The sequence below is a fragment of the Anneissia japonica genome, unplaced genomic scaffold (genome assembly GCF_011630105.1).
Source record: "Anneissia japonica isolate Jap-2015-1 unplaced genomic scaffold, ASM1163010v1 scaffold785_len581690_cov155, whole genome shotgun sequence".
Classification (NCBI taxonomy): domain Eukaryota; kingdom Metazoa; phylum Echinodermata; class Crinoidea; order Comatulida; family Comatulidae; genus Anneissia; species Anneissia japonica.
In genome coordinates, this window is record NW_022739772.1 from 254,559 (window position 1) to 269,378 (window position 14,820).

At 32.6% G+C, this 14,820-nt stretch overlaps 1 protein-coding gene and 1 long non-coding RNA gene across 2 annotated transcripts; one reads left to right on the forward strand and one right to left on the reverse strand.

Moving 5' to 3' along the window:
* The first annotated feature begins 6 nt into the window (after nucleotides 1–6).
* Nucleotides 7–7,799, forward strand: LOC117117993. The gene is made up of 2 exons (XR_004446982.1): nucleotides 7–5,710; nucleotides 5,743–7,799. It is a non-coding gene; the product is annotated as an uncharacterized LOC117117993 (long non-coding RNA).
* A 4,744-nt stretch (nucleotides 7,800–12,543) lies between these two features.
* On the reverse strand, nucleotides 12,544–13,473 carry LOC117117989 (kappa-type opioid receptor-like). The gene has a single exon (XM_033262485.1). The coding sequence runs from the start codon at nucleotides 13,471–13,473 to the stop codon at nucleotides 12,544–12,546; it is 930 nt and encodes a 309-aa protein (XP_033118376.1).
* Between the last annotated feature and the right edge of the window lie 1,347 nt (nucleotides 13,474–14,820).

Here is a 14,820-nt window from a genome sequence, read left to right on the forward strand (position 1 = left end):
CTTGCATAATTTAAGCTCAGTCTACACTATATATTTTAATGTGACAAAATATATGAGAGATTTGCCCAAATATGGATATGGTAATGTCTTATCACTCCTACAGTATACATGAGTATTGTGTGACAAAGCTTGATAGAGTGGCTAAAGCTTTAAGTTCTGTTTACACTATCAAATTTTATGTGACAAATATATGCCCATAAGGGCATGCTGATGTCATACTTATATGGGCATTTATTTGTGACTTAAAGCTTGATAAAGTCGCCAAAAATCTTTAGGTTCTGTCCGCACTATGAAATTATAGGCCTATGTGACAAATTAATGTGATGTCACATGTGCACATATATGGGCTTGATTATATCATGCTACAACTACAGTATATATGGGAATTTTGTGACAAAAAGCTTAAAGCTTTGTCTACACTATCAAATTTCATCAAAAAAGTGTCACATAAAAATGTGATGGAAAGTAAGAAAATAATAAATAAATAAATAAGAAAATTGATCATGTTCAACTTTTTTTGATACAGTTTGATAGTATGGGTTATGACATCATCGTACCCATATATGGGCACATCACATTTTTTTGTCACATAAAATATGATAGTGTAGACAAAGTTTTATAGAGTGGCCAAAAAGCTTTAAGTTCTGTGCACATTATCAAATTGTATGTGACCACATAATAATGATGCATGATGATGTCATATTACACCAATATATTGGGCATTTTGTAACATGGAGCTCGATAAAGTGGCCAAAGCTTTAAGTTCCGGACACACTATCACATTTTATGTAACAAATTTATGTGATGTCCCCATATATGGGCATGATGATCTCATATTACACCTATATGTGGGCATATCACCATTTTTTGTCACAAAAAAAAAATATTGTACAAAGGTTTAAAATACATTGAATTTGCATTTTCCATTCTGGTATTATTACAGCTAGTTTCCCTTTTTTTCTATTTATTATTTAGTCATTAATAATAATAATAATTGTTTTTTTCATTTTTATATATCGTATTCCACTTAATGTCCTAAATTGGTTCACATTCCTGCCAATCTTTAATTGTAAACAGTAACTTTTTCCACTCATAGGAAATATTTCTAGTGAGGCATCAGTATTCACCATAGACCTAATACATAACACGTAAACAATTCACAGCCAGTGGCCTACCGGTTTAATACTAATACCATAAAACCTTGAATAAAAGCCCATGGGCTTAGACTAGAGAAGATGACAATCCCCTCTTTAGTTTGCAAAAGTAATTTCGAAAAGAAGCCCATCTCGAAAAGGGGCCCACCTCGAGTAGAAGCCCATCCAAGGGTCTTAAAGAAGTAAGAAGCCCAATTGAAACATTTTTACTGATAGTCCATAAAATTCAGCTATGCACGCAGTGTGAGGCATTATTCCTTTTGAGTGGGGTCTAGTGACTTGAAAATACAACTATATAGTCATGGCCTAGGTATAGACGGGAATGATGTTCATTTATTGACAGAAGCCAGTCTAGACTACCTAGGCCCAATCAATGGTTTTATTATTTTACAATCTCAAAAGTTTTACTGGTTGGCCAGTTATTTTTACCGGTAAAATTGACAGCTAGAACAGCTTCAGGAGAACACTGTGTGATTTGGACTGAAATGTTATTGTTGAGAGTCTGAATATGTTATTATTTAGCATAAGCTCTGATAAATTGTGTTTGGTGAAGTGAATTGATGATTCCTGTTTGTCAGTGTCATTTTAACAGTATTATTTTTCCTAAATTTTTTACTATTTTGTGGCTCACCATCCCAAAACCAGTGTACTAATTGTGTGATATACTTTAATACTGAGAAGCTGTAATAATGTTGCTAATTGTTAAAACTGAGTACAGTATTATAGAGAAGCTATAATATTTTCACTCATAATTTTGGCAATAGTACATCAATTGCAGTAAATGACCGCTGGGATTGGATGCAGGAAGATGCAGATGGTGCAATCACACTCCCCCCCCCAAATTGTTTTAAGAAAAATAATTGTTGTATTATATTGTTGATATGAATTTACCACTAAGATTTTTAAGATATGAGAGTGAAATTTAGGGACACCCAGAGGTCCATATTCTCAAAATTTTCTCACACATCCCCTACTGCCAAATCCTGTGTCCGCCCCACGACCCGTCATTTTAAAGCTTACAATGTGAATAATAAGAATATATTTAAATGTCAATTTTCATTTTTTTGGTCTATGAGTCTGGTTTTTGGATGGCAAGCCTCATTTCTTAACATAGTATAGAGTGTATTATAATTTTGTTTTACAAATTGACAAAGAATATCTGACTCAAAATCTTTAATATCTAAGGTCTACAATTTTTTTTTTTTTTTTTTTTTAACATTTCCTTTTTTTCCAAGGAAGAGCCCAGTGTACTACCAAAAGTATGAAAAAGATATTAATCCATTTAAAACCTTATATCAATGGTCAATAGGTAAGGCACCATTTCAGCATTTTTTTTTTACCTGTCTAAATGAAATATAACAGTACTATATTAAATATTAATATAATAATAAAATTTACTCACTGAAGTTATATTTAAGCAATATAGTATATTTACAGTTCGCAACAAAAATATTTTATTCGACCGATGACGAGAGTACATTAAATAAATTCTTATTATTGTAATAGTCGATACTAATGTACAAAAAAAATGGTAAAAATGTGGTTGAACTGCAATAATTTCAATATTTAAAACAAATCTTGAGTAAGAATATATAAACCAAAAATATAATTTAATGAATATTTTGACGTATAAGACAGTATTTAAATGATTGCATAAGATTATATAAGGTTGTATGATTATATATCATATATACTTAATTATGGATATGATAATACACAATATTAATGATCATGTAATATATATTATTCATTTGCAATCCTGATTGGGTGATATAATTAAAAAGTAATGCAAGAAGAATCTGCCAAACCAACAATCATTCAAATTACTTAAATTTTTTACTGACAAATTGTTTACTGCACAATATAGTTTAATTATGATATGTATATATTGGTATTTTCATTTTGATGACTGGTGATTTCAAGGTTGGCCAAACTACTGTACTTACAAGCTAGCTAAGCTAATTTTGTAAATCACTACTTGTATGCAAGATTCATTTATTGACTTGTCCATAAAAAAAAAATACAGATGTATATTAAAATGAATATTACGGTGAATCAATTATAACTTGTAATAGAGTAGATTGGATAATAACAAAAGGTGGGGTAGATGGTGTTTGTTGGTTAAGATGCTTACCTTCCGTAACAGGGTTCCGCATTTAAATGCAAGAACTTTTTCTGAAAACAAAATTCATTTAAACTCCCCTAAAATCCTGTTTAGACTATCAAATTTTATTTTACAAAAAAACTGTTGTATGCCCACATATAGTCATGATGTGACTATATATGGTCATGATGGGATGTCATCATGACCATATTTAGGCATATCACATTTTTTTAAAAATAAAATTTGATAGTCTGGGTAGGGCCTAAGCCAGGCATACACTGTCAGATTTTTGTTTGACAGACTTTTACAATGTTTGATCAGACCTGCTATGGTAGAATAGAGTATTGTACTTCACTGATAGGAAAAGTTGTGATTTATTTGAAACTACTATACAATATCAAACATTTTTCTGTCAAGTCTGACAGATAAACATGTTATAGTGTGTGTCCAACTTTGAAGGTGAAGGGAGTGCAGTTGTGTTTCGTTGTTTTTAAGCCTCCCTTATTTAAAGCTTTGTCCACACTATTAAATTTTCTTTGACAAAAAAAACTGTTGTATGCCCATATATGGTCATGATGTGCCTATATATGGTCATGATGTGCCTATATATGGTCATGATGTGATGTCATCATGACCATTTAGGCATGTCACATGTATTTGTCAAATGGAATTTTAATAGTCTGAACATGCATTTAGAGAACATTATAGTAGTTGTACAGTACTTGTTGTTATGTAAGAATGAAAAAAAAAAATACCAGCACAAAACATGCAACCCATTACCTCTGCCAGTCACTATTTTATTAGCATTGAAACTGGAAAATGTTTGATAAATATAACTGCCATAATTTTTACAATGATGACATTTTTAAATGACTTTGTTTCCAATCAATCAATCAATTAATCAATCGACCAATCAATCATTAGTACTTATGTAGTACTATAAATCGTGGCGCAATAAATATTCGCACAAACATTAATGTTCGTTTTCCATCACCAGTGAAAGCTTGTTTATACCGTTGTGTTTGGATAACCATGTCATAGATAATTTTTAGACTGTAGGTAAAAAAACATCGCTAAATATATTTTGTTTTCGAAATGGATGTAACAGTTTTTATTTATATAAGAAGGAATCAGTTTCCAAATGTAGTCATTATAAATAACACATCATAGATGCAAACAGTTATACAGTATATGACTTTGTTACACTGATAGTTTCTAGATTCTCTTCAGTGTAAACTTTTGTGTTTGTAAAGGGTCATTCTGTGTCAAATCAAATAAGAATATTCCTCTCCTTAGATTTTATTGTATTATTTTAGGAAATCAAGTTCTCATAATCTAAAAAGCTCTGATAAGGGCAGTATAATAGAGGCAGTAGATCAAATTAATCAATCAGCCTCATGAGGGCAGTATAATAGAGGCAGTAGACCTAAAAAGAGAACTATAAATATATCAGCCTGATGAGGTGAGTATAATAGAGGCAGTAGTGCTATAAAGATCTATTAATCATTCAGCCGAGTGTTCCTAGAGCTCCTCATTGGAGCTAAAAGTGAAAAACAGAAATTTTTAAAATCCTTTGCTCTAGGCCATTTAAATATTGAAATACACAGTATGGAATTATTAGCAATACTTCACACATTAAACCAACCACCTCAGAATGAATACCACCTATACTGCTAGTTCTGGTGTATATTTTTAGGCATCATAATTGCTGCCTCCTAATCAACCAAAAAAAAGTTGTGTATTATAAAGTTCATTTTTTTCTCTAATTCATCATCTGATTTATGTCGGGGTAAATATTGATGTAAACAAGCTTTCCTTTAAAGTTGGTGATGGGCATTAATTTTTTTATAGTCATACTTTATACGTTTTTGATTATTATTATTATTTTTACTGTTTTTGTTATTTATTACTATTACTTTTTTTAGTTATTAGGGAGATTTCGCACCCTTACGAAAACGATAACGCGAGTACGTCATTGTCGTTATCGTCATTCGTGACAAAAAAATTCTCAAAATTATGCTGTATGAGCTGTATATGATCCTTGATAAAGGCAAAAGGCATGAATCGCCTTCTTTGTGACAACTATGATAGATGCTGTATGGGAAGGGTTGTTTCAGAAATTGATGACGTAACCGTATTCGTTATCGTTTTCGTAAGCTTGCGAAAACTCCCTACTACAGTATTATCATTATTGTTGTGGGACTGTTTAATTGTTAATAAACCAAGCACAATGATTAACTTACTGCGAGCTTTCGTCGATGTTATCAACATGGCTTTATCAGGTTATGCGAGCCTAACAATTGACCTTTCCGGCGGAGTGTCAATCAAACTTAACAACTGATTAATCAGAACAGCGCTAGGAATACGCGCGTGTTTCACACACATGTGTTGTCCCACAAACGCACGTGTTCGCGTATGTTTTAACCACTGATTTCTACTATAATAGATTACTGTTATTATAGTAGAGATCAGTGATTTTAACAGTTTTGTGGAACCGTAGCAACAATATCTAAGGGGCGGAGCTTAGCAGAAAGGTCAATTAAACGATTAATGATTAAACATTCCAACAACAATAATACGCAAACCAGATGAAACTATTCAAATATTTATTGTTATTGTTGTTGCAGTACTTGATATTTTAGCAATTTATGATATTGTACAACAGTAAGAAAGTTCCAAAAACCAAACTCACTGCCCATACAAGAATTGAATATTTTGATTTAGATAAAAGCTTTGAGGGAAATATGATACTTTAGTGGTGCATGTTCAATATATTGTAGCTATTATGAAATTAGCTTATACTGAATATATAATTTTAGCAATTTATAATATTGTACAACAGTAAGAATTAAGCTCCCAAAACCAAACTCACTGCCCATACAAGAATTGAATATTTTGATTTAGATAAAAGCTTTGAGGGAAATATGATACTTTAGTGGTGCATGTTCAATATATTGTACGGTAGCTATTATGAAATTAGCTTATACTGAATATATTAAATGTGCTTTATTATACAGTGTCTTAGTAAAGAAGTTCACTTGCTTTGAATGAATAGATTAGTAGTTACAGTAGTTTTAATATGTCCTACAATTGGAAATTGGGGATAATATACATCAAGGCATGCTGGCTAAATACCGTAAAACCTTGAATAGAAGCCTCATGATCTTAATCTCAAAAAGAAGCTCCCTTCTTTAGTTTGCAAAAGTATTCTCGAAAAGAAGCCCATGGGCTTCTAATCAAGATGGGTTTGTTTCGAGATAATATTTCCACAATAACATTCAGACTGACGTTATCTTTGATTATTGTGATAACTTGTCAGTACCAATAGTATTTTATTGTATTAGCGAGGTTAAAATTTACAAATATTAAACAAGAATTTTGAATTCCATGGTTGAAAAGTGTTGTATACTGTTAGTAGCATTAATTTTGAAAAGAACCCCCTTTTCTCGAAAATTAAACATTGACCACATATTGAAGAGAAGAACTATAAGCCAGAAAATGTCTGCTTCTACATTTATTTTAGAAAAGCTCTTCAAATGTTTGAGGTAAAGATGAATGGAGTATCAATTGTATGATACATCCTGCCAGTTACTAAACTGAAGTTAATGGTATGGGAATCACACCCCCAAACGGCTTCACTGAACCACAGCTATTGTTGCAACTATTTTCGTACATGTAAAGATAGGTTGTATCTTGTAATACATATAAACAACACAATATTTCCACCTCCCCGGTTTTGACACTAAATCTTTAAAATTTCAATGCATATCAGTATTATGTGTTACACATTTACCTGTTCTAAAGCTTTGGTGCCCCCACCCCGTTTCCAAAAGTTTGGATCCACTCCTGATATTTACTTTTTTTTCCAAAAGCAAATCAAAATTTGCTTAGCACTCAAATCTTGATATTTATTATAATAGGCATAATCGTTTACCGATGGCTTTTAAGCTTAAAGAAACATAGGTTTTTGTAACAAAATATTATAAATATGTATATTTTATTCTTAGCAGTATTTAATCTTGGTTCGCTTTATAACAATTTAGACACGTTATGCAAGTACAAGTGACCATAATCGTTTTTCAGTTTGAACCAAATTCAAATTACGTATGTACCTCAACCGATTTGCTAGCTAGTTATTTCTAGCACACTCACAGAAACTAAACGCAGGTGAAATATTTCACAAGAGGGAGAATGAGATGAGAGTGGAATGTCCTTGTCTGGTAATTTTTTACACATTTTTATTTAAAATAACAATGTTTTTAATTTTTATATTGCAATACCGTATTAAATTGAATATTTATATAAGTATAAAGGCCAACTCAGACAGCGTTGTGCAGTGCAACGCAGTCCGACGCGATTTGTTGTCGCATAGGGTCTGTCCCCGACGATGAATCGCTTCGGGCTGCGTTGTACGATGCTGTCTGAGTTGGCCGTTTACACGACAGGATGATGATATTATAATATTGTGATTGATAATATTGGTGTCATATTTTTTCAAGTAAAATGCGAGGTTGAATGAATAAAATATCGGATAGAATAAATCTTGTGTTTATTTACTTTATATGATGTATGATGCAGTGTTGGAGCCTGGTGCTTTTTGCGAGCTAGCGTCACCCTCAATCATTAAGCCCCTCCCCCACTTAAGTCCATACGAGAAAATCCCGATCCGGATACCAAAAATATGATGATCGAATCACTGGCCAATAAGAAACTGGAAATTGTAAACGCGTACGTGTGATTGGTTGATGATAAAAATATGCCACTGGCTAAGAGCCGCGACCCACATCTCGTCAGACCCAAAAAGAGAAATTGATTTTGAGAAACTAAGACCAGTGGTGGAGAAAAGGTCAATCTTCCCCCTCCCCATCGGTCTAGAAATTATATTTTTAAATCTTGATTTTGCTTTGTTTTTGTAAAGTAATAGGCCTATATTTATCTTTTATAAGGTTATGTTCTCACACGGCTGCTGACGGTTAGCATGATCCGGATCCTGCTAACTGTTAGCTACCGTGCGTCCATACGAGAAAATCCCGATCCGGATACCAAAAATATGATGGTCGAATCACTGGCCAATAAGAAACTGGAAATTGTAAACGCGTACGTGTGATTGGTTGATGATAAAAACGCGCTCAACTTGCTAACCGATAGCGCTTGACCGTTAGCGGTATCCGGATACTGCTAACAGTTAGCGCTAACCGATCGGGCGTTCTCAAGCAGGTGCTAACGGTTAGCTCCCGATCCGGGTGATAGTGCTCTCGTGAGAACCAGGCCAAATGTGTTTATTTCAAGATATTATTCATGTTAGTTTTAATTATTTATTTTCTATATAATTCTCTTGATCAATTTATTATTTCAATTATTTTTCTGTTTAATGTGTTAATTTTTGTTTTTTCATTTTGTTAATTATTACTTTTAATGTGTTACTTAAATAATTTATTTTTTCATTTCTCTGTTTTAACATAATTAATTTGTTTATGTTAAAGATCTAGTTTAATTTTTATTCTTTTTTCTTTGATTGTATGTACTGAGGGTCCCAATAGATCAGCTCTAGCTGGATGGATCACCCTCACAAACTATTGTTGAAATAAATTTATTTATTTCAACAATAATTTGTATAGCGCCAATTCCAAATCAGAAGGCGCTGAGCGTTATTACCCCTGGTCGCTGGACAAATACTACAGACCAGCACAAAGTGCATCCTTCTTTGTTCTTAGTCGTTTGCGTGTACTCAGCGCACGAACAGTCATTGCCATAACCACCAGGTTCCCATTTTATATTCCTGGATAGAGATAAATGTAAATATAGAACAGCTCAAAGGTATATCATAAAGCACGTGTGGGCATGGTTCGGCCATACAGCAATTTTTGTTGCGCCCTCTAAAACTATATTGGAAAACCCTGTGCGAACGCCTACCATTTGGCTAAAAAAACACATAGATGAAACGGCCAAATGCCAGTTATCTGTAAAGCGTAATATTAAAACTGAACATTAAGTGGGGGAAAGGCCAGTGTACATAATAGAAATAACAAAAGATTTACTTGAAGACAACAGCCCTTTACGTCTGAACTATCCGTAAAACTTAGAAGCGCTGGAATTTTTTAGGACACTTGGATGGGCTTTTCCAGACACTAGGCCTCTTTTCGAGAGAATTCCTTTCGAGATTACTATTGCAAACTAAAGAAGGCTTCTTTTCAAAATGAATGCTGTAAATTTTGAAATTTCTACTATATATCTTCCAACTATGGAATTCGAAATTCTGTTTAATAATTCAAGATAACGTCAGTAATGTACTATCTCGAAATAAGCCCATGGGCCTCTTATCGAGATTACTTTTGCAAACTGAAGAGGACTTCTTTTACGGTAGTTACATTGTATGCTGCATATATTATGTAGTACACTGGTTATCAAAGAGTTGAATAACTACGGTAAAATAAATTTATATATTTATAGTTTCTAAACGGGGGCATATATCATCTCTGATCCTGTAAATCCCCCTTCGAAATTCCTTGTACACCATACAGTAGATAAATGGATTTACAGCAAGATTTAATTCCAGAAACATCACAACCACCTTATGAACTAAAAAATTATAACGACGACGTATGAAATGAATCAAGTAAAAAACAGAGAATGGAGTTACTGTAACAATATAAACAGATGCAATTAGGATCAGTGTACTCAACAGGTCAGACTTGAACGTCTGAACTCGTCCAAAATTTCTGGGTTGCGATTCAGGCGAAGGCTGTTGGCTAACTGTTCCTTTTTTGCGTAATTTTAACAGCATCCGCACGTAACAGTATAGCATAATGCAAACAGGTATCATCCAATTGACAACAATTGATAATACACCAGTGCCTGCGTTCATCTCCGTAGGTTTACATTCTTTCACAGTAGGGTGTATATCCGCGTGTATTGGGATACTCCCTGTTAGAATTAAACCGATGACATGGGGGCTAATGAGCGATAGGTACCTAAATTTTCCGCCCAAGGTTTTCCGGCGATAAAACAATGGATGTACGACGGCAGTATAACGTTCAATTGTTAGCATAATAAAATTGAATGTCGATGTTACTGACATATAGACAAACAAGAACCGCATTTTACAGAATATGGTTCCACCAATACCATCAGGAACATCAATGTTGTAGAAGATCAAAAACACCACAGAGCCGGACAAATCAATCACAGTCTGATGCAGAAGTAATTTCCTTGATAGTGACTTTTTGTAAGTTTTGTTGTAGATGAACACAAACATGACGATGGAGTTCGCGATGATACCAGACAAGCCAATATCAAACGGACTAAGGCCAACACCAAGGGATCTTGCAGTTCTGTGCGAGCTGTGTCATTCGTAAATACATCCATGTTTTCCGAAGTCTTTCACTGGAAAAGCAGATAATTTAACAGGAATGCTTGTGAAAGTAAATTGTTGTAAATTTGTGTTTAATTACAATTTTTTTCAAAATAGGTTGGAGGTAGTACGCCGAAAAAGTTTCTGAAGCTGTCCATTTTCACCAAACACATTTCATCGCTTGATTATGATATTCTCATAAACCAAGCGGTTATGTTAAAGCCATGATAAATATTGTAAAAACATAAAACGTCCAATGAGGCAGTCGGTATCGAAGTTACACATGAATGGTCAGCCACCAGAGCGTTAAGAAGAAATCTATTACATTATGTCACAGTAATGACAACAAAATTGATAAATGTGGTTGTTGTGACAACACTTCACCACGTGGTGTGCGGTCAAAATGGCCCTAAATGACAGGTAGGTAAAATTGCCTCAATGATACAATTCAGTAATAAATGATTTTTTTAAAATACTCAAATATTTAAATACTGTAAAATAGCAAGAATTAAATCAATAAATGAAAAAATTGCTCCTATTTATTAAATGAACTTATTAATGAATTTTTAACCTATTTAAATTTTATTTAAATAGTTTATTAAATCAATATAGGCTACAATTTAGTAATATAACTGATATTTTTAAAATCTCTAAACTATTTAAATGCTGTAAAATAGCAAAAATTGAATTAATCAATCAATATAAACAATATGCATATTTAAAAACTAAAATAACTTTTTTTAAGATTGTAATTTAACGGTTAAATAAGTTGCCATTTATATTATTTCTTGCAGGAATGAATAAAAAGAAATGAATAAAATAGTCCATAGATTAACAAATAAATAAGCTGTCGTCATCATTATCATTATACTATACTAGTTGCCAATGTATTCCGTTAGATATTGGTTAAAGCTTACTGCTAAACCTCACAAACCTCCCAAAACAATCAATAAGAAAATAGGAAATAAATTCATAAGAATCTATTTTTTTGTGAAAAATACCTGCAAATACACCGCAAACTTCCAAAAACACCGCGAACCACATCCAAGCCCTTTATTTATTTCATTTCATTTATTTCGTCAAACAGAAAGCAAAACATACAGAAATAACAATACCAAAAATCAGGATAAACAAAAAGCAAACTAAATTGCTGTATAAAGTTTCTCCACTGATTTAAGGATACATAAAATACATAAATAAATCTCTGATCTCTGGAAGTAAAAACGATTAAAAACAGCAAGCTAGGCACAGCGCAGCGCAGAACAGCGCAGCACGCAAGGAACAATATACTGTTGTTCTCATGGAGCTTCGGGGATATTCCCAGAAACTCCATGAGAGCAACAATAAATGATACCAGCAAACAGCGACAGAAAAATAAGTATCAGCGACGGCAGTAGCGCAGAAAAAAGAGAGATTTAAAATTTATAATTGTCAGACTCTCTTTTAATCTCATTAAAAAAAAATTATTTGATGTTCATAACAATCTACTTTTTGCAGGGCTTAGCAATACCCAGATTAAATTTAAACATTTTTGAAAATTGTGATTCCGCTTCCTTGTAATTGAGGCTGAGTGTCTGAGTGATTCGGTTACATCTAAATTATTTTAGTATTAAAAATGCATGATTTATTTATTAAATTATTGCTATTTTTCAATATTTAAATGAAAAAAAATTATCACTTTTTTTTTTATCTATATGGATATATAATTCCTGCAAAAAAGTAAAATATAAATTGCAATTTATTTGATGTTTACCTACATTCCTTAATTCCAGTACCAGATATTACCTGAAATTTACAATTTCGAGTTTATGCAATGAAACTAACGATGCATTCACTGAATTTATGGAACAAGCAAGTTTTCAATAATTAGCAGAGTCAATTACATGGACGTTTATTTGAATCATCAGGCAAAAAGATGCTGGTTTAAATGATATTTATGTATTTGGAGTTTCTAAACTGAGGAATATATCCTGCCTGATCTTGTAAAGTCCTCGTTGAAAATCCTTATACACCAAACAGTAGATAAATGGATTGATAGCGAGATTTAATTCCAGAAACATCACACTCAGCTCATGAAATATATAATTATAATTATTTGATATGAAATAAATCAAGTGAAAAACAGAGAATGGGGTTACTGTAACAATATAAACAGATGCAATTAGGACCATTGTACTCAACAGGTCAGACTTGAACGTCTGAACTCGTCCAAAATTTCTGTGTTGCGATTCAGACGAAGGCTGTTGGCTAACTATTCGTTTCTTCCGTAATTTTAACATCATCCGTACGTAACAGTATAGCATAATGCAAACAGGTATCATCCAATAGACAACAACTGATAATATACCAGTGCCTGCGTTCATCTCCGTAGGTTTACATTCTTTCACAGTAGGGTGTATATCCGCGTGTATTGGGATACTCCCTGTTAGAATTAAACCGATGACATGGGAGCTAATGAGAGAAAGGTACCTAAATTTTCCGTCCAAAGACTTCTGGCGATAAAACAATGGATGTACGACGGCAGTGTAACGTTCAATTGTTAGCATAATAAAATTGAATGTCGATGTTACTGACATATATACAAACAAGAACCGCATTTTACAGAATATGGTTCCACCAATACCATCAGGAACATCAATGTTGTAGAAGATCAAAAACACTACAGAGCCGGTCAAATCAATCACAGTCTGATGGAGAAGTAACTTGCGTGACAGTGACTTTTTGTAAGTTTTGTTGTAGATGAACACAAACATGACGATGGAGTTCGCGATGATACCAGTACAAGCCAATATCAAACGGACTAAGACCAACACCAAGGGATCTTGCAGTTCTGTGCGAGCTGTGTCATTCGTAAATACATCCATGTTTTCCGAAGTCTTTCACTGGAAAAGCAGATAATTTAACAGGAATGTTTGTAAAAAAAATTATTGTAATTTGTGTTTAATTACAATTTTTTCAAAATAGGTTGAAAGTAGTACGCCGAAAATTTTCTGAAGCAATTTTCTGAAGCTGTCCACTTTCACCAAACACATTTCATCGCTTAATTATGATATTCTCATAAACCAAGCGGTTATGTTAAAGCCATGATAAATATTGTAAAAACATAAAACGTCAAATGAGGCAGTCGATATCGAAGTTACACATGAATGGTCAGCCAGAGCGTTAAGAAAAAACCTATTACATTACGTCACAGTAATGACAACAAAATTGATAAATGAACGCTATTACTGTAGTGGTGGTGGTGGTGATGACAATACTTCATCACGTGATGTGCGGTAAAACGACCCTGGTAAAAATGGCCCCAAATGACAGGTAGGTAAAAATGGCCCCAATGATACAATTTAGTAATAAAAATGATTTTTTAAATATTCAAATATTTAAATACTGTAAAATATCAAAAATTGAATCAATAAATGAAAAAATGGCTCCTATTTATTGAATGAACTTATTAATGAATTTTTAATGAATTTTTAAACTATTCAAATTTTATTTAAATAGTTTATTAAATCAATATGATAAAATTTAGTAATAAAACTGATATTTTTTAAATCACTAAACTATTTAAATGCTGTAAAATAGCAAAAATTGAATTATGAATCAACATAAGCCTATGCATATTTGAAAACTAAAATAACTTGTTTTCAAGATTGTACATTTAATGTTAAATAAGTTGCCATTTATATTATTTCTTGCAGGAATAAATAAATAAAAAGAAATGAATAAAATAGTCCATAGATTAACAAAATAAATAATAAATAAGCTGTCGTCACCATAATTATATTGTACTAGTCGCCAATGTATTCCGTTAGATATTTGTTATGATAGAGTTTAGCGTATTGCTAAACCTCACTGGAGAAACCCAAACCATGTAATTTTGATTGACTCACTTGGTATATCAATAAGAAAATCGGAAATAAATTCATAAGAATCAATTTTTGTTTTTGTGAAAAATACCCGCAAATACACCGCAAACTTCCAAAAACACCGCGAACCACATCCAAGCCCTTTAATAATTGTCAGACTCTTTTAATCTCATTAAAAAAATAATTTGATTTTCATAACAATCTATTTTTTGCAGGGTTTAGCAATACCCAGATTAAAATTTAAACATGTTTGGAAATTGTGAATCCGCTTCCTTGCAATTCAGGCTGAGTGTCTGGGTGATTCGGTTACATCTAAATTATTTTAGTATTAAAAATGCATGATTTATT